Source organism: Paramormyrops kingsleyae, chromosome 7, assembly GCF_048594095.1.
Source record: "Paramormyrops kingsleyae isolate MSU_618 chromosome 7, PKINGS_0.4, whole genome shotgun sequence".
NCBI lineage: Eukaryota > Metazoa > Chordata > Actinopteri > Osteoglossiformes > Mormyridae > Paramormyrops > Paramormyrops kingsleyae.
In genome coordinates this window covers 17,392,377-17,418,344 of record NC_132803.1, presented here as the reverse complement: position 1 = coordinate 17,418,344, position 25,968 = coordinate 17,392,377, and the positions used below count along the sequence as shown (strand labels likewise).

The 25,968-nt window shown below is 39.5% G+C and overlaps 2 protein-coding genes across 3 annotated transcripts; one reads left to right on the top strand and one right to left on the bottom strand.

Moving 5' to 3' along the window:
• Window positions 1–324: 324 nt before the first annotated feature.
• On the bottom strand, window positions 325–7,271 carry LOC111849769 (proteinase-activated receptor 1). The gene is made up of 2 exons (XM_023822939.2): window positions 7,016–7,271; window positions 325–2,131 (listed from the first exon to the last, which is right to left on the bottom strand). The coding sequence occupies exons 1-2, from the start codon at window positions 7,095–7,097 to the stop codon at window positions 1,023–1,025; spliced, it is 1,191 nt and encodes a 396-aa protein (XP_023678707.2). The 5' UTR covers window positions 7,098–7,271; the 3' UTR covers window positions 325–1,022.
• Window positions 7,272–16,674: 9,403 nt separating this feature from the next.
• LOC111849805 (proteinase-activated receptor 3-like) lies at window positions 16,675–19,280 on the top strand. Of its 2 annotated transcripts, XM_023823009.2 has the most exons (3): window positions 16,675–16,872; window positions 17,513–17,557; window positions 17,677–19,280. In XM_023823009.2, exons 1-3 carry the CDS (start codon window positions 16,809–16,811, stop codon window positions 18,690–18,692), a joined length of 1,125 nt encoding a protein of 374 aa, XP_023678777.2. In that variant the 5' UTR covers window positions 16,675–16,808; the 3' UTR covers window positions 18,693–19,280. The 2 variants fall into 2 exon arrangements, with proteins under 2 accessions (XP_023678777.2, XP_023678778.2); XM_023823010.2 differs by lacking the exon at window positions 17,513–17,557.
• The last annotated feature ends 6,688 nt before the right edge of the window (window positions 19,281–25,968 follow it).

The following is a 25,968-nucleotide window of genomic DNA, read 5'->3' as shown; positions in this document are numbered from 1 at the left end:
CATATTATATCACTTACTGACATTGTGTCTTAATTGCAGTTACTGGTAAAATGGGTTTTTCCATTAGATTTGAATATGTACTCTTCTCATTACAAGGTCATTCCCAGTTCCACTACTCTACTGATCTCCAATACATTCTGAAAACATATAAATCAGACATTTGGATCCAAATTGCATTTAGTGTTAAACTATGTGCATGTGAATAGTCTGTGTGCTTTTCTAGAAAAACCCGCCCTTTCACCACTCAGATCAGAGTAACCCTAATCGGTTACATGGTTATTTAAGATATACTGATCAATAAAAAAAACAATACTTTGAAAGACATTGCAGTTAAATAGAATTTATTAGATATACATATATTTATATGTGGATATATACACACTGTATATTTACAGTAAAAAAGCAAAATCTTCAACAGCGATAACACAGTTATGTGAAAAGCCATCCATCTATTTTCTATAACCATTCATGCTATGCAGGGTGATGGGGGTCCAGAGCCTGTCCTGGGAGCTCCAGGCACATGGCAGGGAATAACCCAGGACAAAGCTTTATGTGGGGGGAAGCCGGAGTTCCCGCTGGACTCCCCACGACGTCACAAGGAGGACATGCAAACTCTACACACATGGCGGAGACTGGAACTGTGATCCCAGAGGCGTGAGGCAGCAGTACTAACCTCTGCAGCACCGTCCGGCCCATTTTTTAAATTAAGATACTGCATTTTGTTTTTTTTCGCCCAGCCATAGTACAGAATGATTCATATTAAATATCCATACATTAATTTTACACTGAGAGCTACAAAATAAATATGGGTAACATAAGCAAAACAACAACTATATTAATACTGACATGCACTGGCATACCATCCAGCCTTGTGCCCTGTGCTGCGGTAGGCGGTGGCCAGCTGGCTGTTCTTTAAACAATACAGTCAAAAAGGAATAGAAAAATAAGAGAAAAATAACTTCCACCTTCAAATTCAATTTTAACCAAGCCAGCATCATCCTCTGTAGGTCCCTGTAGAAGAATCAGGTCATCAGCTTTTTGTATGGGTCACTTATGTTTACCTGGAAGGTGTCCATCTTGCTGGAGCTGGTGTACTCTGAGGCCCGTCTCCTGTCTGCCGCAGCCTTACAACGCAGGATTCCAGCGACCTGCTTCTGGCATTGGGACGACCCAAAGTAGTAGATGAGCGGGTCCAGGCAGCAGTTGATGCTACCAATGCACACAGACAGAAGGTAGGCCATGTAAGATTGCTCAGAAGAACCACGAGTGAACTGCAGGTAGTGGGTGAACAGGACGACATTGGTGGGGGCGAAACAGGCCACAAAGATGATCAACACAATGACAGCCATCACAATGGCCCGGGTCCTCTTGGAGTGTTTCACAGTGCTGGTGGAGCAGAGGGTCTGGATGATGCGCACATAGCAGAAGGTGGTGACAATTAGGGGTACAAAGAAGAAGATGGAGGTGAAGATGGTGAAGAAGTAAACGTAGAAGGCCTTCATCTGATTGACGTCTAATACATCATGGCAGGTGGTTATATTCAGGGTCAAGTGGAGGTCCTGCTTGGACATGAGAAGAGGGGTCACCCCTACCGATGCCAGGAACCACATGAGGCCACAAGCTGCCGCAGCTTTCAGGGGACTGCGCCACATCAGTGATTTAATAGGATAGACGACTGCCACGTAGCGGTCCACACTGATGCACATTATGAGGAGGATGGAGCAGTACATGTTCAAGAAGAATGCAGATGTGACAATGCGGCACATTGCAGAGCCAAACACCCAGTCATTGCCATTGAAGTGATAGGATATCCTGAAAGACAGGAGCGACACAAACAACAGGTCCGCCACAGCCAGATTGATCATGTAAATTCCGGCCGGCTTCGAGGGCCGGATCTTTCCGATGAACAAGAGGATGGCGGCGGTGTTGAGTGGAATGCTGATGATGAACACTAGCGTGTAGATGGAAGGGACAAAGACAGTGAGCAGAGGACCGGTGAGATACTCCTTGACCTCCTTGGTGACGTTGAATTTTGGTTTGGGAACAGCAAGTCCTGTGTCTTCTGAGGAATCCCCATAGTCAATGGGTTCAGACGTCACTAAGAATCCTTGGAAAGACCTCACCCTTGGAACTGCAATAACAAAATTGTATGAATTAATTAAAACAAATCTCTCTATTATTTTATTCTACCCATTCCACAAGCTTGTGTGACCTGTTGGCATCCCATGTGTTTCTGATTTTAACCAAACCATCTCACTAGTTTGTGTAGTAGGAATTTTTGTTGTGCTTTAGTTTTTAAGATATTAAAATTGGTACCACTTTACTTGAGGGTAAAGGAGCACCGACATTCGGATCGGTATCGGCACCGATCCAGACCTATTAGAAGGATGTTTGCTTATTTAATTTTCGGCAGTCTGCAGAAAGATAGCTCCTATTTCTTGTTAAATCAATTTGCACAATCAATCACAGGACGGCTCTTTCTCATTGTTTTTTGTGGCATTGAAGTTTAACGCTAAGAACATCAGATAAACGTAGGAACATCAGATAACATAAGCTTGTGATGCAGGAGGGGCTGCTACCACAACGAAGTGTAAGTAACGATGTTGCCAGTGGGAGAAAAATTGTGGGGCATTTTAAGCATTCACCACTTGCATATCCTCTCCTGGAAGATATTCATACTGAACTGCAAATGCCTCAAAAACACTTAAAACAAGATGTACAAACAAGGTGGAATGATATGTTAGATATGCTACCATAGTTAAAGATTTTTTTGGCATACATTATTTCATTTGTATTTACTAGTTTAAAAAAGCCTGTGATTGGAAAGTCGCTGGTTTGAGCCCAGCCTCGGCACATCTGCAGGTCCTTCAGCAAGACCCTTAACCTTCAGCTCTCTGGGCGCTGCGATGGGAGGCTGCCCTTCGCGGCCAGCTTGCTCTCAGCTACAGAGATCAAGCTGGGGGAGGCGTAAAGAGAATCTCCCCACTGGGATCAATAAAGTATCTATTATTGTTATATATAAAGTATAAATATATATAGTATATATTTATTACATTAACATATTAAAGTAAAACAGCTCTTGTATTAGAACCTGTATCGGTATCAGCAGTGTGAAGTGTATCGGAATCGTATCGAACTGAAAAAAAAAATGTTGATCGGTCCATCCCTACTTGAGGAGACACAATTAAGTAACTTAGTAACTTAGTAACTCAGTACATATTTAAGTACAAATCATGAGCAAATATAGTCACTGCATTAAATACAAGAACCATTATTAATGATGAACGAACATGGGATCGACACGTAACTAACAGTTTCTGGTCAATTAATACATTACAAACTACATTATTTGTACCCTTTCACGTAACATCTTACCTAAAACTTTGTTTACATGCTAGTACCCCATGCAAGGGCGTAACTTTGCCTGGAACATCGCGGGGGTCGAGGTCTCCACCCATTACGGGGGAAACATGATTATTGGGGGGGGTTATATATTGGCTGGATCTGATTATTGGGGAAATAACGCCGGTGACCCACCGCGGTGAAGTTGGTTTAATGTTCGATATTCGCCACATTTACTGACATCTAAACTGCAATATCAAAAGAACATCCATATTTCATAATGTCAACAACAGTTATATGGACACATACAAATGTTGTTCAGCAAAATAGTTGAGTGTGAAACTTTCCTGAAAGGGTGTGAAAGATGAGAGAGGGCCAGAGGAACTCATTAAACTTGGTTTTATGTTGATTGGCTTAAAATTGAAGGAGGTATTACAATTTACAAGTGGTGTTATGCTGATTGGCATTGCACTTTCAAGACGGTCCCTAACTTTTCCGGCAGTTTTGTGCGAGCAGAACGATATTCCCATCTTGTTTTGTATTCTTAATTCATATTGCTGGAGAATGTTGAGCTAACTTAAAGTGTGAAATATTGCCCTCGTTTAACTTCACATGTGGAGCCTAATCTGAAAAGAATTGCCGTTATGACCCGGAAGATATTGCAGTTTAGATGTCAGTAAATGTGGCGAATATCGAACATAAAACCAACTTCACCGCGGTCATGAACCGATGTCTTTCCGATTTCAACCACATCAGTCTAAATCGTTTGAGCTGGTTTGTGCCATAAAAAGATCGTTCGTGCAGCCTCATTTTTAATTCAGGTTTTTTTACATTGGCTACGTACGTCACTGTAATTTCTTGTTAAGTTCTGCCGTTAATAGGCACCGTGTTTCTGATTTCAACAATTCGCTCGTGATGGTTCATGCCGTTAAATTCGTACTACTGTTATGTTCGAGTTGCACCACTTTGTTTATGCGACTATGTAACTGGCGTAAAGCTGCCATGACCGCTTGTCACTGCAGGCATACAAAAGGCAGGTCGATCAGTGGCCTGTACTACGAAGCGGGGTTACTGGCTTATCGGGGTAACTTGTCGGATTTAAGGTACCACAGTTTAAATGGACTTCATATTCGCTCAATTACATTTTGCCCAGACTACCTTAAATCCAACAAGTTACCCCGATAAGCCAGTAACCCCGCTTCGTAGTACAGGCCACAGGTCAGGTTACTTATTTATACTTGTAGGTAGATTTAGCTTTTGGAGACTGTCCTGCTTTCAAGGGAATGCGACTGATTCAGTCAACCAAGAGCCAGACATTTTTTTTTAAAAAGGAAACATTAAAAGATAAGATCTCGCACCACATGATTTGTAATTTTAATGTAACGCCCACCTCCTTTATAATTAAAAAAAAATAATTGTAGCGCCGGGGAGATGGTAAGTGCGCTGACAGCAGGAGCGCTTGTAAGTGGTCCCTTGTATTGTATGTATTTGTTACTGTAAGTTCCCGTGTCGATCGTATTTCCGTGTCGCGCATGTTTGCCGTGTTTTGCGTGAACCATTCGAGATCCTCGCCTGTCTTCAGTGTTGTATAAATTACTCCAACATCTGTGAGCATTACTGTGGCCTGTACTACGAAGCGGGGTTACTGGCTTATCGGGGTAACTTGTCGGATTGAAGGCTTCATGCAACCCTGAAGCGGCAGGCAGCACCCTTTTCTACTCTCTGTGGGAGTAGCTGATTGGCAGCCGCCCTCAGGAAGGCTGCCTGCATCCTGAAGGGAATGGAGGGAAGCCCTTGGGAGGCTCATTCCGGGAGGAGTGGAAACTACTGGAGAGCCAGTGGGGTCAGGCCTGTTGGGGTCAGGCCTGTTGGGATCAGAGGTGTCACCTGCTGCACTGCAGGACCTAATTCAGTTCAATACAATTCAATCCAATTCAAATCCATTATTATATAGCTTTACATGGGTGTGTGGTGGTTTGAGGCGACCCATTTGGGTAGGCGTGTGAAACGCCTTTTCTCTCCAGCATGATGACTATCTGCCCTGGCAAGAACTACAACCTTCCAAGTGAGAGAAATTGATTTGGTTAGTTTTTAGCAATATTTCAAAAAACATATTGAATTACCATATCCGTAGCAAAGATTTCTGTTAAATTGCACTTGTAAGTCAGTCATTACATTTGGCAACTTCTGCAACCTTTCAAGTGAGAGAAACTGATTGGATGCTTTTTAGTAATATTTTGCAAAGTGCATTGAATTACAATGTACTGGTCATTAGAGTTTTCTGAGAAGTTCTACTTGTAGTAATTAGTAAGTCATCATATCTGGCAACTACTACATTCTTTGAAATATTACAAATTGGTTTAGTATATATGAGAACTTTAAGAGGCAACTTAAATTGTTTATTCTTCCAAGTATCTTTTTGCAGGAACTTCACAGATTTGTCTGTTAGAAAATCGTAGCAGACATGCTCCAGTAGCAATGCTTGATTCTCTCGTTCGTTCTGAATACACTTTGTAGACGGTCCCTAACAATAGGTTGCGCTTCTAACCCTGGTTTATGGGTTTCGAGGAAAACACTGAATAACGACGATAACGAATGAACATATCAGTCAGTATACATTATTGTAGTAGAATATGTATATTCTATTGAAACGGAAAATATTAGTTTAGTGATTTCTGGTGGTAGCCTAAGCTAAAGCCGACTATCCAGCGAATATCAAACATTAAACGGGACTTTGCCATTTTCATTTGTTGATACAGCTTATTAAGAATACGAGCGTATGGTTTGATGCAACGGTTTTCCCTGCTAATGCAAACTTGGCAGAATCTTTGTCATGTACAAATGAAACTGAATTGGGGTATGAATCAACATCATAAGTTCAGAACGATTCATTCTGCGGAGTGCAGACTGTGTACATGACAATATGACCCGCATGAACCTATGGACCAAAGTCTATGTGCCAGGAAAAAACACAGTATTTTCCAACTAAACGTTTATTATTTCGAGTGGATTCACTCTAGATTAAACAGGAGCATCAGCATTTCCGTAGCCGAAACGTATTTTATATCTGAGAAAACGATAACGTCAAAAATATGTTGCACCACACATCAGACTGTTTTACAAAGAAAGATACAAAGTTTTTGTGTAGGCCTATATTTAAAAAACGATTTTAAAATGTTCTATAGCATATGTATGACCGGAGTAAACATGTTAACAGCGCGAGAGAGAAATGTCAAGCCAGGATCCAAACCGCAAGAGAGACAGAAAACTCAAAATAAAAACAGTACTTTGGATTTACATATGCATATTTATCTTACAAATACTTATTTACCCAGCGACCCTAACCACGTAGACAAATTTGTTCTTTTACACTGGATAGGCGGAAAGTTTTTTTTTTTTTTTTTTTTGCAAAAATAGGGTACACGTTTAATTAATGTATTAGACTAAAAATACAATGTCGTGGATCAAAAGGCATGAATCATACAGCGAATGCGAGAGTAAATTCCTGGTGAGATTTATATAAAGCTAAAAGTTTAACATGACGTTATATACCGTTTTTAAATGGGCTTAGCTGAAAGACTTTAAGCCTTATATAATAATACCTTCGGCGAACTTTACGATGCATTGTTCTTGGAAGAAGTTGTTTCAAAAAAAGGAAAAAAAAAATACTTACGAACGGTTGGCGAGGATGGAGTTGACAGTGAAGTGGCGGAGTGGAGAGCTATATATGCCGAAAATACAAGCAATTTTAACATGACGGCACTTTCTTCACTTTTCAGTAAAAAAAGAAAACGACAAAAAGCTTTTAATTCCACGATATATACTGTAAGACAAAGCGGAGGAAAACGCCTCGCAGCGATGCTCCCTAAGCCCGGCTTCTTCTCTGCGCTCTTTCCTTACGCCTAACGGGTCTTATTAAGGCTGCCTATTTGTCAGATGATGTCATTGTAGCAATTTTGCCAGTCTGTTTATGTCACGAATGCGTTTATTTACCTAAGAGTATCCAGATTAATAAACTAACATAATATGACTACAGGGCTGTTATTCTCGCGTTTAAACTTTAAAATATCATTAAATAAGAAAAATAATTTAAAAATTCACATTATAATGTACCTGACCAAAGTAGTGACTTTTGACAACAGATAATTATGCTTGTTTTTGTTCCGTATATATAAAAAATAAAGATATCCACCCATGCATCTTTCAGCTGCTGATCCGGGTTAGGGGTTAGGGTTTAGGGTTTAGGGTTAGGGTTAGGCTTGCTGGGCAGGCAGCCTGAAGCCAATCCCAGGAAGTACACAGCACAAGACAGGAATGCACTTAGGCAAAGGCGTAGGGAGAGGACAGGCGAGGCCGACGACTGCCTAGAGCCCCTGACCGGGGCCAGTTACATAGTACATTGCAATGACCAATCTGCTGTATTTGTGAATTCTGTTTTTCACAGTAAAGTGAAAATAAAGGAATTGTGTTTATTAAATTCTCTTTGTTGATATTATAAATATACACTTAACAGTAAAATAAAGGTAATAAATGTTAATAAATGCTGGTGGGTCCTATGGAGTTTTTTGCCCAGGGCCCCCAGTGTCCCTAGAATCGCCTCTGCACTTAGGCATATTGTAAAATCTTTGGCTATATGAGCAAATTATAAGATGTTAAACCTTATAACAGGTTATAACCTGTTTCATGAGAATCCATCCATCCATCCTTTAATTTTCTATATCTGCTTATCCTTTTCAGGGTCACTGGGGTCTGCAGCCTGTCCTGGAAGCTGTAGTTGTACTGTAGGGAATAACCCAAGATGGGGTGCCAACCCATTGCAGGGCACACTCACACACCAATTACACATATAAACAGTTAGGCAACTCCAATTAACCTCAGCATGTTTTTGGACTGTGGGGGGAAACAGGAGTTCCTAGAGGAAACCCCATGATGTCACAGGGAGAGCATGCAGACTACACACGCGTAAGGCCAGGGAGGAGACTCGACTCCCAGTCCGTGAAGCAACAGTACACCAACATGTCGCCCCCATTTTTTATAATATCAGTATATCATGCAAATGGATAGCACATTACAAAGAATGTAACTCAATTTAGCAGGAAACATGGATGATTTGGTATTGACAGTGTAGCAGCTCGGCTAAGGGCAGAATGTGGGTAAATCCATATCTTGAAGAGAGGAACCATAACCAACAGGCTAAAGTCACCTAGCATGGCTGCTTGGATCACTGCACTGCACCTTCTCCTGCTACCTAACATGGCTGCTTGGATCACTGCACTGCACCTTCTCCTGCTACCTAGCATGGCTGCTTGGATCACTGCACTGCACCTTCTCCTGCTACCTAGCATGGCTGCTTTGGATCACTGCACTGCACCTTCTCCTGCTACCTAGCATGGCTGCTTTGGATCACTGCACTGCACCTTCTCCTGCTACCTAGCATGGCTGCTTGGATCACTGCACTGCACCTTCTCCTGCTACCTAGCATGGCTGCTTGGATCACTGCACTGCACCTTCTCCTGCTACCTAGCATGGCTGCTTGGTTCACTGTACTGCACCCTCTCATGCCACCTAGCATGGCTGCTTGGATCACTGCACTGCACCATCTCATGCCAGCGTATGCCCTTGTCATGAACTTCAAACTCTACAGTAACAAAGAACACATGCAAGGAAATATACTACCGGGCTTATTTCCCCTACACTCACCTTTACATTCCACTGGCACTGATGCTGTGTTTTCAGCGAGAGAGGATTATGGAGAAGCTTCCCACAGTGAAAGTACATCACCAGTAGCCCAGTTTCTCTAAAAAAAAGCAAGGATCCATACACTGCAATGCACAGACAAGACTGCAGGTTTGATTTCAACATTGGTAGGAAGAAAATCAGCCCCGAGCCCCCTGCCCCTCTGAACACGGACGGTACTCGTACTTGGTAGGGACATGTCCCTACTGTCCATATCCAAATCTACGCTGCTGTGTACAGCAGAGCTTTAGGGCCACCAAAAAGAAAAAAAAAAACAATCCATCCATCCATTGTCCAACCAGCTTATCCTGCTGGGTCACGGGGAGAAAAAAAATAAAATTTACATTAAAGTAAAATTTTAAAATTTTAAAATCATAAAGTCAAAATAAACTTTTGAGATTATAAAGTCAGAATAAACTTTCCAGAAAAAGGTCAAAATAAACTTTCGAAATTAAAGTTGAAATAAACTTTCCAGAAAAAGGTCAAAATAAACTTTCGAAATTAAAGTTGAAATAAACTTTCCAGAAAACAGTCGAAAGTTAAACTGTAGAAATCTGTGAGTGACTGTGAGATATCAGTAAGAGGTGAATCGTCTTACATGATGACACCATACAGATGCCTCACATTCGGCTGCTTTCTGGATTCATTCCATACAAAATGCAGACTCATGTAGAATTCAACTTATACCTCAAAACTTGCTATTTTAATCTTGAAAGTTTATTTAGTCCTTTTTCTTGGAACCTATTCTGACTATAATCTCAAAAGTTTATTTTGACTTTTTAATCTTAACATTTTGGCTTTGTAATCTCAAAAATTTGACTTTATAATCTCAAAACCTTTGACTTCAATGACAAAATTAATTACTTGTTTCTTCTCCCTGGTGGCCCTAAAGCTTTTCTGTGGTAATAATATAACCTTTTGAGCAGAATTGAAAGGGCAGTAGATGGCCAGGTGGTTAAGCAGCAGTATTTGTATGTTCATTGCTCAGGTTTCCAGTGCAGCCCAGGATTACAACATTTGAACAAGACCCTTATAAGTTTCTCTATCAAACTATCTGGTCATATAAATTGCCAAAAGCAGCAGCTAAGGAGCAAAATGAGCAATAAAAGTAAAATTTTGGATCTTGAGAAACAAACATGCCTGACACGATAAACCAGTCTAGTAGCTACTAAACAAAGTAGTATTGATTAAGAAAAGAATATTGTCAATATATGTGAGATTTAAGGTACAGTGGAAAGTTTATATTTAGCTAAACACAAATCTGAAGTCACAAAATCCTGAATATCACCAGTCAGGCTTCCTCATCATCTGTTACAGTATCAGAAAATAAAACTCACTTAGTCCTTATGCACTCCAGTGAAGAACTTTCATTGAATGTCCAAAACTCAAAGTCCACAGAAATTTCCTCAAAAACATGCTTTAGAAATTTGCTTTTCAGTTTTTCACTCAAGTTGATGATTTGTCTTGTGATTTTTCTAAAGTGATTAGACAAAATAAAGTGATTTGTCTTTGTATATGTAAATTTCTTAAAACGAGATAATAACACACACACACACACACATATATATATATATTTATATATATGTGTGTGTGTGTGCATATAGTGCTATAGGTGGTCTTGATTGAACAATTGTGAAATTTTTATTCTGCTATCATTTTATTTGACATATCATTTTTAATTTGAATTAATCCCAGCTGCAGCAATACAGAACTAGGCTTGTGAATTTTTTGGTTTTCAAAAAAGGCAAAAGTACGTTTCAGATTAGGATCTGATAACTTTGTTTCTTTCATATTCACATCCTGGGCTCTTGGGCTTGCTCTGACATTTCCCATGGAAAGATACCATCTCAAAGTGTTTTGTCTGAAAGAATTCCAGTAAATGTTGTTCTTCCAGGAAATTTCGTAGGATCGCAGTATGTAGGTACAAATTTAGGGCCACCAAAATTTGGGTGTTGTACTATTAAAAGCCTGTCAGCTTTACACCACATTTCTGATTGGACATTTGGTACTGTGTTTATTGGGAATTTTGGACATTTTTTCCTTCTGGTCACATTATCTGTTGCCATGGAAAAACAAGCACAATTGTGGTCACTAAACCTTTAACTGTGCAGATATGCCAGAGTAGATAATGAGAGGCTGCTGCCTCTCTTCCTGTTATGAAACAGGAAGCACCGGATGACAATGTAGCTCTGCAATTCTGAGATAGATGGCTCCTAGAGAAGTAGAGAAAAAGTTGTCTAATATCACAAGTAATTCATTTTATCCTCCCTTTAACTGTGTTCATTCAGTTGACCATTTAGTCTAGCATTTATATTTGAACAAGTTTATGTTCTAAACATACTTTGTCATTGGGTCTATCACTGGATAAAGCATTGATCACTGTATACATTTTATCACTGAGGCCAATTTTTCTCTAATCCTTTTAAGTGCTGATTGATACATTTTGTCAAATACATACTGTTACGTACTGTGCAAAAGCTATTTACAGTATCTGGGTAATAAGTAGTGTTTAGAAAAAACACATCATTTAACATTAGCATATATGCAGATGAAAAGAAGCATAATGAATAGTAACAAGAATTTCTTCTGTTCTCCAAAAAGTTACTGATATCTTTTTCGATGGAGAGAAGAACACAGCTTCAGTTTCAAACCTCTTCTCAAGCTTATTAAGGCTAACAAAGTATTTGCTGTTTTTTCCCATAGAGTAGATATGAGGTGTGTGTGAGGCTGGCAGGGCAGCATTACGGTTTACTGAGAAGCACTGTAGCCTCACAATGTCACGACTGGGGCTCGGAATGTGTGTTTATTTGTAGTTTCCCTGTTCATGTTTGTGTTGGCTCCAGGAAATCTATGACACCGTATAGGATAAGCATTTATGGATGGCAGATGAAGAATGGGGAAATGCGTTCACTGGCTATATACATCAGGATCTTTGATGTCTGTGGGAATGTTCCTCAGACTGGTCAAGTCTTTGCAGTCTGCTAATACCAACAAACTTATTGTCTCCTGAAAGTGTATCCAAGACTGTTCAAAATCTCTTATTGACTTAAAATGCTTCAATTGACCTTTAATGGGATCATTGACAGTTAACCTCTTCTCTTTCTTCAGAGATGTTGTTCATATGATTTCTCTCGCTTTATTTTTTTATTAATAAGAGTCAGTTGAGTTTGGCGCCCCGTCCTGGGTTGTTCCCTGACTTGCACCTCCGGGATAGAGGTTTCAGAAAATTAATGGATGGATGGATGGATGGAGTCAGTAGAAGAAAGTCTGTGGTGATTAAGTGAAGTTACATGCTGAACATTTATGACCATCTTCAAGGTCACCAGCCTTGCCGCTCTTGGTTTTGGTCATTGAATTGCCTGTAAATTTGAACTCCTTTAACTGTGCCTTTGGAACTGAAACAGTTTCCTTTGATGCTGCATGGTCTTTAATCTGTCACTTTCACTCCTTGTTAGGTTGTTAATTGATATTGTTAATTTGTGGCTGAATCATGACTAGATCAGCAGAATGACAGGGACACTTGAAACACAACAGAATTTTACAACATTGAACACCACAGAAGAATGTTATGTCCTGCCTGCCACGTCCACCTGACCCTCCTGTCTCCTCCCTAGCATGACCCTAACCAGCCACGCCAGTTACTTGTTTGTCTTACTTATCGTTCCTAACCCTCGTGTTAATCACTCCAAGTTGCCCCTTGTTAGCTCCATCGATAGTCTGGTATATATGTGCTTCTCAGTCCTGTGTTCCCCATTCTGGTCATTGACGCTGAACCCTTGTGTTGCCTGTGCCCTTCCTTGCTCCCTCCTCCCATTTTCATCCCATGTGTTCTTGTTTATTTCCAGTCCATGTTCTTTGAGTTTAATAATCCCCCTTTTGTTTTGCCCCAACGCCTGTCCTTGAGTCATTCGCTTCTTGAGTCGTGACAAAGAACTGTTACTGAATTTATCCGCTTGCTTCCTGCTTCACCAGGAAAGACACGGCTCTATACAACTCAATAATACAAATCAAGTTAATGAGTTCCATGAAAACTACAGTGAGAATTTACCCTGGACTGGAACAAGCAACCTTCAGGGTTTGATCGGCGATTGCCCAGCGTGGCATTATTCAACGCGCTGATCCAAATTCCTGATCACTCATCTATGATAGAAGAGTCTGCAGGGCCAGCAGAGAACAGCTACGCGATGTCGGGAATCAAATTCTGTGGGGGCACATTGTCTAAGACAAAGTGAAATTGATTCTCTAAGTCAGCACCCCTAGAAGTACTTGCCCTCTTTGCGGTTCTGACAGAGCTATTTTTACCTGTAATTATTTTTATCTTATTCTTTCATTATATGGGGGCTTGTGCCAAAGGTGATGCTGCCCCAGAGTGCCACACAGGCTAGAACCAACTGCGTCCATCCATCTGACTGTCTGTCCACCCTGGAATGGGATGTAATGTGAAGGCAGATCATCTGTGATACACTGCATTTCTTGCTAAAAGTAACAGTAACCATGACTGCTTGTAGCTTATGTGCCTCCTACTTCCTTAAAAGAAAGTTCCTCAAAAGATGATCAAGGTGCAAAGGTTAAAATGAAGTATCACTCAGATTAATGTTCCATAAACAAAGCAGCTCACACTATATTTGTTACGAATCATAGTCCACAAAAAAGGACATATTTGTAAACTACAGCAATTTCGTTTTGCCAGCTGAATTTAATAGACAATCACTAAAGGTGATGTATTTTTACATAACTCATCATTTAGCAGATGCCTTTGTCCAGAGTGACATACAGGTGGATAAACGCTTGTACACGAAGTATAACACAACCATAGAAGGGCAGGAGTTTGTGAAGGTGGCTGAAATTAAAGTGATTTAGGGGGGGAGGGAAATGCAGAGCGGAAGTATAAATGAGGCATGTACAATTATAGGAGAGGGAGGGCGGGGAGGGCGGGGAGGGTGGGGAGGGCGGGGAGGGCGGGGAAGGGGTGGCCCTGCCTCGGATGGCCTGAACTGTAAAAGAAATGATTAAGTCAAGATGGTTTTCTGGAAATACCCTTCTGCAGCGTGTTAGTGATGGTAAACGAAAGAAGCAAACTGTGATTGTCATTGTCAGCCAAATGTTGGTTTAATGCAATAAGAATTTTTCAGTGTAATTTGTGACCAATAATAAACTGGTAAATGTATTTTTAAGAACAGTCCAGGTTAGGTCTTAAGTAAAAACAGCAAATGTTATTTCACCGCTTAATAAGAAAATCTCATTCAGGCGCAGTTCTTTTGATGGGGAAAATACACAAGTCCAACTGGGAAGAGGTCTACTGGGTCGGGTGTTTTAGTGCACAGCTGGCGCCGAAGTCCTTGATTTGTTTGGAGGAGAAGTTAGACTACTCTGTGGGGGGGGGGGGGCTATGTGATGTTTAATATAAGCCAGGGACACATTTTCGGCAGCTGTCCCCGGCCGCCTACTGTGGGCCCATTTACTTACGTCAGAACCTGCCCTATGGTGACCTGTCTGCCCCCCCCCCCCCCCACACACAGACATCAAAGTCAGAGGCACCATCTCAAGCGAACAAATGACCATCCAGCCATTTGATGCATTTGTCTGTGCAATAATCATATATTGATTCCAGAAATCTGTTTTAATTACCATTAAAAATCTAAATAATCATCTCAAGTCATTTTCGTATATTTTCACACAAATGAAACGAAATTGTGATATTTCGTGATAACACCATCGTACAGCTAGAACAAGAAAAGCTGAGCGATATACCCTGTACAAGAATCGCTGTGTGGGGGGTAAATAAAAGAGTAAAAATTAAAATTACATAAAAACAATGCACAACAATACGCAACAATATTAACAATAATGGCATTAATACGAGTAAATACATAGACTGCGCAATCAGCATAAACATTGTAGTACTAATAGGCATTTTATAAGCGTTTATGAGAAGACAGGGGGGTTGGGGACTGAATGCTCCGGAACCTTCTTCCTGATGGAGGGGGGGGCAGGATGTTTGACGGCTGCGAGGGGTCATGTGTGGTGGAGTGGGCTCTGCTACAGCAGCGTTTGTTGTAGATGACTATGAAGGTGGGTAGGGGGTCCTGTGCTCTGCTATGCTGTCTCACTATATATATGTCCTCACTATTCCCCGAGGACTTGTGGTCAGTGACTTCGCAGTTTCTGAACCAGATGATGATGCAGCTGGTTAGGATGACTCACATCTGGTCCTTGGGGACCCCAGAAGGTCCACGTTTTTGCTCCCCCCCAGCCTAAACAAACATTCTATAAAAGCAAGAGGATCACATGAGCTTTAATATAGAACGCGTCAACCATATGTGATGCTAAACCTTTTTAGCCGACTTCACCGTGTTCCATGGTGATGAACCACATCATTAGCAGTTCTTTGTGTAGGGTTAGATTGTACTCTGCCACATATTTTCCATGGGGCTCCGATATGAAGCCTCAGACTGTTGGTCTTGCGGCTATTATCATTTGATCTTTTTCTGCTTTAAATAGTAAAACACTCCCAGTATAATTTGCTTTAAAATGGTAGTCTGATCACAATGATTCATGTTTATTTGACAAATAAACAGCTGACAACATTCTCAGAGAGAAGATGCTTATCTGGAACAGACCTCCTTAACTTTCTTACACATACGTCACAGTGGGACCCCTGCAACTCCCAACCACTTATGCTGGTCCGAGTTGCAAAGGGGCCTGGAATCTATACAGGAAATGCCAGCCATTAGACAGGAGTACACCCAGGCTGGAATGCCAGACCATTACAGGGCACACAGACACACACACGCACACACACGCAAGTTGGTCTTCCTATCTGAATGGGGACCGTCCATTCACTTCTATGGGAAAAACCCTAATCCCAATCACGACACCCTTAACCTCTACCCATCCCTAACCTTAACCATAAGTAACCAACCCAAATACAAGACTTTTTGCATTTTTACTTTTTTGATTGCATTCACAGATTTTTATAAAACTGAGGTTATCCAAATGGGGACCTCAAAAGATGTCCCCAAAAGTAGGGAGATTTCAGGTTTTACTACACTTTGGGGACAATTTGGTCCTCAAATGTGATCTAAGCAAACCCCCACACACACACAATTACATGCTACTGACAACATACAGTACATGCCAATTAACCTAATTGATTGTTCAGTCTTATGACAATAAAACCTGTTTCAGTGAACTCCTGGTGTTCAGTTCCAGTTTCACCTCAGAGACTTAAACATTTCCATGCACATCATTTGTTTTATCTCAGAACTGCTCTGCAGGCTGTATTTTGATGAGATTATAACTGCTTGGTAAATGACGGCACTCAGTTTCCACCGTTCAAAATCTGAAATTCTATGATAGCGCTTCAGTAAAGCTTGAAAAGACATACCATGAAGCCTGAAAGAAACATTTCTGTTTTACTCATTTTTATCATTGCTAATTGTATTGTGCTGCTCCATTTTTTTTCTTTTTACTTGGGATATACAAAACTTATAATGAGCCCGAGGCAACAGAGGAATTCTTTTTATCCGCCCAGCCTTCCTCCCCCTCACCAAGAGTAGAAACAGGATATGACTTCATAGTCATATTTGGGAATCGGCAGGACCTTACAGGCAAAACAAGCATCTGCATCACAGGCTTGTGAGAGACACAACTTTTAATCCAGACGCACTTTCCATTATGTAGCTTTGGCTTTCGGACTTAAGAAAAGTGAAACAACACAGAGATAAAATATGAGCAAATTACTACCATTACTGTTATATTTCATTTTTCTGCACTTTTCCTGTCAAGTTAAAGGTAAGATAACTAAATAAATATTATATATAATGGTGTTCCTTCACATTTTTTGCTAAATATGTATACATTTATTCTGGTAGCTTTCTGGTTAAGTATTTTAAAGTTTTGTTATTATGTTATCATGGTGATGTTAATAATATAAACCTTTGGCGAATATAAACCTGCTATTTCTCTCAATGAGGGCAATAATCCTACTGAAATTTTCTTCTGTATTTTCACGATAAGACATTTTGTTCTTTTATTCATCAAATAAATATTAGCAAACAAAGGCCAATCAATTATTTTACTATAGCTATAATACCAAATCACACCACTATTAGCTAAGCTGTGCTGTAATTATTTGCATGTTTAGTTTTTATTATGTACATTTAATTAATTCTGGTAGCATTCTGGTGCACCACATGAGTCGAATATAGTACAAAATATATTGAATTTGGACTCCTTGCTTTCTCTGAATGTGTTTAAAAATCTCTTAAACTCTGAGCTTAAAGAACAGTGTCATTGTTTCATAAAAATTCATTTTATTCTATGTATAGTTTGAGTATTTGTATGCGTTTTAGTTTGTGTTCATATTAATCATCTCTGTGAGATTGTATATGAAACTTTAGTCTTTTTTCGTATTTGCTGCCAACTTGGCCAGGACTTCCTGGAAGAAGAGATATTGTATCTCAATGGAAGCTTCCTGGTAAAATAAAGGATAAATAAAATAAAAAAAATAATGAATTAATAGTATATACATTGTAAATACACCAGTGATTTTATATTAGCATATGACTCATGCATTTGTTTTTCTTTTACTTTTAGGGGATGAAACAACAAATGTTACCAATATAATTAGGAGCTTAAGAGGAAAACAAATAAACGACTCAGATAGGATTTACCTGGATGATGAGCATGATGTCAGAGCTGCTAACTACCTAAACAGCAGCCTAAGTTCTCGGCTCATTCCGACTGCCTACTTAGTGACAATACTCATTGGTGTCCCATCCAACGTCATCATTATGAAAATGCTCTGCAGCAAAATCAAGACCTTCTCCAGTGCCATCCTTTACATGAGCCTTGCCGTATCGGACCTCTTGACTCTACTTACTCTGACGCTTAAGGTTCATTACTACTATAATGGCAGTAATTGGATATTTGGGGAAACTTTGTGCAGGGTAGTGACAGCCAGCTTCTATGGAAACATCTACTGTTCTATCTACATGCACATGTGCCTCAGTTTCAGGCGCTACATGGCTGTGGCTCATCCTTTCATGTACAAGAACCTGCCCAGGTTCTGGTGCAGTATGTGGATCACCTTGATTGCGTGTGCTGTACTCCTCATCGCCATGGTACCAGAACTACTTGTCCGACAGAGTTACAACATCCATCAGTTAAACGCTACCACATGCCATGATATCATTCCAACAAATATGGAATACTACAATTTCCTGCTCTACTACAAACTTGGTCTTACATGTTGGGGATTTTTTATACCCTTCATGGTCACAATCTTTTCCTATGTGTCTATAATCAGAAAGCTGAACAAATCTCACTTTGACTGGATGTCCTACATCATGATCAGCTCCTTGGTGTTTGCCATTTTTCTCATCTGTTTTACACCCAGCAATGTCTTCCACTTCGTTCATTACATAAACCTGCGTATTGGCAATGAGGACTCCTTCTATATCTATTACAGCACAATGCTCTGTTTGTGCAGCCTACACTGCTCTTTGGATCCTTTCCTCTTCTTCCTCATGGCTAGAACAACAAGATCAGGAATTGTCCTCATTACCCATAAAGAAGAGGATGTACAATCGAAGGACAGTGTTTCATTCTAAAATAAGCCTTATGAACTTTGACATTCCATTGCTTGAAATGCTATAGCAGAAATGTTTCTTGAATCAGTGGGGCTAAGAGATTTATCAGTGTGGTTTTGCTGGGAACAAATCGGGACACTATGCACCAGGTATACTCGGGGGAAAAAAAACTGCTGTCTACTGTACAGTCCTAAAATGAATTCTATTTTAATGAATTCTGTTTTCTTTAAGTAACATGTGATATATCAGTAGTATCAGTGGATTCATTGCATACAATCAGCTTCAGGATTCATCTGGAGGTTGTGCAAACCTAAGTCAGGCTGATACACGTCGGAAATATTTCTCTGATTCAGCCAGGGAGTCTCTTGCTGACACACCTCTTTGGGCAAGTAGCTGTGGGTTACTTGCAGACTGCTGAAGCAGCTTTAAATCACAGTAGGATTAAGCTTAGCCCAATGTGGAATCAGAATATCAGCATGTTGTTTTAGCTGTATTTTACCATAAATATTTGTTTTTGTATTCCTTTAACAGAGTTATATGTAGTGTATACTAATTTTATTAAATAAATACTGTATAAAAGTTAATAAATGTGAAGTTTATGCAAAAACGTACTGCTTTTGTGTATTTTGTACAAGCAAAAACAAAACTATAATCAAAGAGTAAATTGCATTTTAATGAAAGTAACCTGACTCAGCACATTATAGGTAGCAATTATGAGGGCAGCGTGCGGCTGAGTGAGGTAGGAGACAGTGTCTGTGATCCGAAGGTCATTGGCCATAATGACAAATGGTCCTGACTGACAGGCAGGAGAAAGAGTGAAGAGGAGTAAAAGAAAGCAATATTTAATGATGCAGTTTCTTATTCAGTGTCAGTTGTGGATATACTGTCTGTCTGTCATACATGAAATGGTCAAAGGTAGGTATATTAAGTAAGGTATGAATAGTTTACACTGATGAGTATATTGTTGAATAATACTTAACCAAGCCATGGCTGCATAATATAAATGATGAAGGAGCAGTTATTCAGTGGCATGGGGGAGAGCATTGATGTGGCTGACGGAGCTGGCAACTTCTGTATCGTCATAGCTTTAGAAACCGACATGATTGAATGGCCCAGTATTTAAAATGAGCTATCATGTTTGCCAAAAAGCCAGTCATGCAGTTTAAAAGTCCTACGGGTGTAAATTCTGGCAACCACCCAGCGGTAGTTTAACTTGAGATTTTAATTTGTAAACTTACCCCCTAATAGATATTATAAGCTGCATCATTTTTGTACATTTCAAAACTATAGACAAATCGTTTTTCACTGCTTACTTTGAGGATGGCTGATGCTGTTGCCTCCCATCTTCAGGCCGGGATTTTGAATCCCATCACTGCACGCTCTCCCTGGGTCACGTGGCTTCCTTCCTTCCAGGGGCTCCTGTGCTGCCTTGCATAGGCTCCAGAAAAACCTGCCTGGGATGAACAGCAGGGAGATAGACGCTGTATCAGTGTGCAACAGTGTCCTCTGCCGGCCAATGAGTGAAAAATGAAAATTACAGGCTACATTATCATCATAGTAACACGCACACTTAAACAAATAACAAATGATAACAATAAAATACTGATCATCCTTAAAATCCATTATTTGAAATTAAGTAATACTTTTGAATATGATGACTGATGTTAGGATTTAATGCGAACAATATACCGTATATATGTGTTTGCATTGCACTACTTAAATTTGCACAACCCTTTATTTATCACTTGCTCTGTGCTTATCGCTCTCAGTTGTGTACTCTGTGTCTTGTATATATTTTCTGTCTGTAACTGTTAATTGTCCCTAAGAGTAGTAAACTGTGTCAACAAAGATTTACTCTCGTCTTGGTCATATGGCAGTTAAGATTCTGACTCTGATATAAATACTTAAAAGATTAAGTAAATTAGCTTATAAAAGAGCAATACAGCAATGAACTAAATAAAGAAAATGACCCAAAACTGAAATGAAGCATTTAAATACTTGTAATATTTGTATCTGTAATCTCTATTTCCACATTTGTAATAATGTTTAATAATTGAAGATAATCAAAGATTTGCAAGGATGGGAAAACAACAAAAATATTAAAAGTGTAATAAAAAAATATATTAGTAATGAAATTGATTATTTTTCCAGTTTTGAAGAATGAAATGTACTCTAGCTCTGTACTTATTTTGTTCATGGGAAACAATCGCTTTTGTTAAACTTCTCCAAAAGCCTGAATAAATGTAAGGAACACTGTGTTTATTTTTCTGCAATGTCCCTGCAACACTGGCCAACTGTCCCCATTGTAACTGCAGAGGAACTTCAACATCCTACGGAGTCCAATGATGGTGTCACATGATCGAACCTGCTGGCCAAATCTTCACAGCAAGTTTCATGAAGCTTCATATTAAATTTTGGTGACCCACATACCCATCAGCCCACTGGGAAAATGCCCAGTATGCCAGTCAGTCAGTTCAGCTCTGCACATAACAGAGACTGTTCCAATTACCAGCACGTCTTGGCACCACACAACAATGGCATCCACCAATATCCCATGTTCCATATGACTTCATATATTTTTCAAAAGCAACAGACATGGTTGTGAATGTGAATCAATTTTGTCTAGGAGGTTAATTCAGACAACAATTAACGAAAAGTTTACAATTCTCAAAATTTCCTCCAAACAAACCCTCTATGATTATCATGGATCATTAAACTTTTATTGAGTATTTATAATAATACTATATACCAATCAGATGGATACATTAATTGTTATGGAGCTATTAAGTAGTAAAATTTAGCTTAATAACAATCCCAGTCTTCACAGGGTATAATGATTCGCTTTTCTAAATTAGCATAACCTTCTCCTTTTCTGGAAAATAAAGCTGCATATATTTGACAAACACAGGGAAATTCACCATAATTCATGACTTAGCCCCCAAAACAGGTTCCCACAATGGGGGCAGAAGTGTTGCTCTATTTTCCAGTTGGCTGACGCAGCACATAATGCAGGACTGTGGGCACCACAGAATGCTGCAGGTGGCATTTCTTACAATTACCCAGTGGAAAGCTCACTTAATTGTTTCCACTCTGCTTGCATTTCCTGCCCTGAGAGGTTACAGAAATGAACCACAATTAAAAAAGCATCACATCAAAAGAAAGTGGAAGAAAGACCTTAATAGCCAAAGTGTCTTACTTTTAAGCTTCAGTGTGTCCTTTTATGTCTTAGGTAATGAAACAAACTAATACTGCTTATCATTTATTGCTGTCCTTCTCTTCTGGGGCAGGTGCTCAGAGAGGCTGAGGCTAAGGATGAGTTTATCATTTCAAATGGCAACACAGTATTTTAAAAACAAGTTGTACTTAAAGCATTATTCAAATCTTTAAAGGAAACGTTTGGGTGTAGTTGTGCATGGCTCTTGTCTGTGTTTGTTTATATTTCAATATACATGGTGAAATTTTGAAAATTACAACCCATTTCATTGCATGATCTTCCAGCATTTTTTATTATTTTCATGATTTTGACAGTATTTTGCAGGAATAATGGTAAACTTGACTCAGATTTGAAGACCTGTGAGAAAGAGCTCCTTTCATATTGCTAAGCTGGCCGTGTGCTTGTCCAGTTTTCCTATCTGTTTTAGACCCTGATTTGTCTGGTTTTAAATGGTATTACAAGAACATGTTTCTATGCTAAAGTTACATATGCCAGTGATTACTGTCAGCCTTGTTTAAGAGATCAAGATAACCCTATTTATCTGCATAAATTCAAAAGTTAAATTGCGTGTTTATTTTTCTGAGCAAAATATACTATCCAGATAAATAGCTTTAAATATTTTCTGTGACTGCCTAAGACCTTTGCACAGTATTATATTTTATTGGAAACAGTAAAGTTGCACTTCATTTAATTTAACAAGTTTGGATATTTGAATTCTTTGCAGTGGCATAAAGGACATTGATCTGATTGAAGGCTCTGAGCATCCCCAAAGCCCTGCTACTACATATTGTTCATCTGTCTGAATGTGGAATATTTACAATAGAGTATGCAGGGAAATATGGGAAATATCAAATCATAATGGGGCTGTTGGACAGATTTTTGAAACATATAAATTAGAAGCTTAATGATATTTGCTGATTTACTGTTTCCAATGGGTTGTAAAAACATATAACAGTCCCCATCAAATCAGCTATAGAGGAACAATTCAATGCATAAGTGGTAAAGATAATAAGCAGATAATTGCCAGATAATTCACTGTAGTTGTCTTTCTTCTGTCCTGTTAAAAACCATTATCAAAGCGATCAATCAAAGAAAAGAATATTTCATAATATTATGCACTTCCTTAAAGATGATTACTGAGAATAGCAGTAGAGTGTTCGGTGCATAATGATCTCGGTCTGGTGTATTATACAGCACTATACACAACTGGACCTCTTCAGACTTTTGACCTATGTGGACGTAAGGAAGAGAAAATCTGTATTACTGAAGTCTAGGCCTGATTGTTTGGGAGGTTAAAGGCTTAATTGCTTCACCGCCACCCTTCATGATTCCAGAGAAAATGTAAAGCTGAAATCCTGTTTCATCTGTTAAATTTACACTGGCCTACTATCTGGACTGGTGTAACAAAAAAAGCGGCAGAAACTCTTAGCTTAGCATAAACATTAAGCAAAATCATCTGACAGAGACATGTGAAAGAAAGAAAAAAACACAGCAAAATGGGAAATGAAAGTGGAGTTAGTTCTTTGTAACCTTTAACCTGGGCTTCCTATCTGATAGTGGAAAATTAATGCCCTTTAAAAACAAATTCACAGTATTCCAGGCTTGTTTTATATATGATAGAAAAGTATTTTCTGAGATAGGGGGAAAATGCAAATGAATGGAGTCTGGTGCATAAAAAAGATACATTGGGATCAGTGCTGAAGCTGTAAACACACAAAGAATCCACCTTCTGAAACGGTGATCTTTGTGATAGCAGAAATTCTAGAATCCATTCTGAAATCGATAAACATTCTGGGGGCCATTGTTCTGATTTACTTTGCAGTGCAGGCTGATGGTAGGAGGGGTGGCTTCCTGCTTTACACTTACCTGTTCTGTTGTTTATACAGGACATTTTTCCTCACTCAGATGGTTGATACTGACACCAGAGGTGTGCTGGCTATCACACTATATTCAAAATGAGTGGGGTCTCTAGTCTCTACTCGCTGTCAGATATCTGGGATCCCAGGGGATAGGGAGTCATTCAGTCTTCATCGTATGCTTAAAATTCCAGTGTAGTAGACAGCTATTTGATCGGAATCCCCAGAGCCCTAAACACAAACCCCCTTGGGCAACTTTTTTCTTTGGCTCAGGGTTGAAAGCACAAGTGTCTGCTTCTACTTTCCCAGGACTGTGCTGCCAAAATCTTACCTTGTAGCCCCAGTGCTTAACGCTTACAGGCGGTGTAGGCAGACTTATGTCTGTCCACCAAGAGGATGCTAATAAGGCATTAGCAGTCAGTAAGCGACTGGCTGGAAGGTGGAAAACAATTATGATTACCCAGGGACACCAGAAAATAATGCGTATTGTGATAACGCAGACATGTGGATCGCACGGCTTGCCAATGAACAGTGAGCATTTAGCAGACGTGAGACTGGCGTGTGTTCCCTCAGTGCTCCATGCTGAAAACCATATTGTCTAGTTTGTACAAGAGGAAGTGACCTTTCCTACCAAAGGGTCACAAAATCTAAATAGATAAATGACCTCCTTTTCTGCAGCACCTCCATAACCCAGACAGAATTGTGGGAAACGATTCCTCCAGGCCATGGTGAGACTGATTAGCAGGCAGCACAGATTTTACCCTCTAATGAGGGAGATCACTAGGGCACATCTTTAGATTACAGTCAGGAAGAGATGAAGCAGACACTGTTCTCCAGTACCGTGAATCCCAACCCCTCCCCCACCCCCGGTCCTGGTAAGCATCCAAGATGCCGTTAATGATCTCTGCTATGGCTAGAGCACATCTCTTGCATCTTGGTGTGGCTGCAGCAGGATGCCAAGGTGATGCGTTTTGTGTTTCTTTGAGTCGCTTCCTGTAACCTTTTCCATGGGGTGACCCAGTGATGTGACCCGGGTGCCAGAGGCTCATCGCCATGTCCACGACGAGGCTGAAATACATTCTGAAACTTTCACTTATTTTCACGTCTCTGTTCAAAAAGAACAAAGTATTGCAGTCAATCACATATGAAGATTGATTTTATCTCTGCAGAAGTTATTAATAATAGCAGAATCAGTGATACGAAATAACTTAAATTTAGACCATGATAGTAATATTGCATAAAAACAGTTTAATAGATAAATACATTAAAAACCCCGTAACTTTTGAGACACAATCTTTAGTAATAGTATGTTTTAGCTGCCCAAGCTTGTGTTCTCAAGCTACACACATTTTTATCTGCAGACTTTCACATTCTTTTTCGTATTTTTTGGCTTCTGATTCTGTCACCTGTTTGCCACATATCAATGTATGATGCGTTTCAGATCAGCCTATGAAAGATCACTCCGTATAAAAAACAGAGAGCAGAAAATATTCAGATTTTTCAATAATTTCACACGAAAATGTGATTCAAAAACTTTACGTGCTAGAAAGACTCAATAAATTTAATTTGAATTGTTAGTGAACATGCAAAGACACACAATTTTTTTGTCATTGACCATTTATTAATTAACTAGGAGAGGGCATGCATGTGCAGAAGAAATATCAGCTATGATGGGCCAGGGAAATTATGTTCAATTTTGATTTATGGGACATTATACAAAATGCACCACTTTGTTTGAAGGTTGTGTAGATTATCTATCTATCTATCTATCTATCTATCTATCTATCTATCTATCTATCTGCATTTCAGCTACCTACAGTACATTTTCTCAAGTTAAGTCTGAGGTTGCTTCCATTCAGCTGTAAAATGTAAATTTTATGTGCTGGGTCGACCAGGTCTACCTTGATCAATAACCTAATCTTTAAAGCTGTCTCCTGCTCAAAATAGACTATGTATCCAAGGACAGAATTTATACTGGCTATTTGAGTACTTTGTGCATTCAGATAATTGAATTTTCAGTCATATGTATCTGGCTATCTTAATTAAGGTAATGAGCTGGCTGATTATGCTGCCCATAGGTCAAAAGTCTGAATCAATACCTGTCATACCAGGTAAGAATTGCAGTGCAGTCTTCTGGAGAGGCCAAATGAGGCCTCCTACTGTTCTTTTTTTTTTTTTTAAATAATACTCAGTTTCCATGGAATTTAAGACTGTTTCGCAGGTTGAC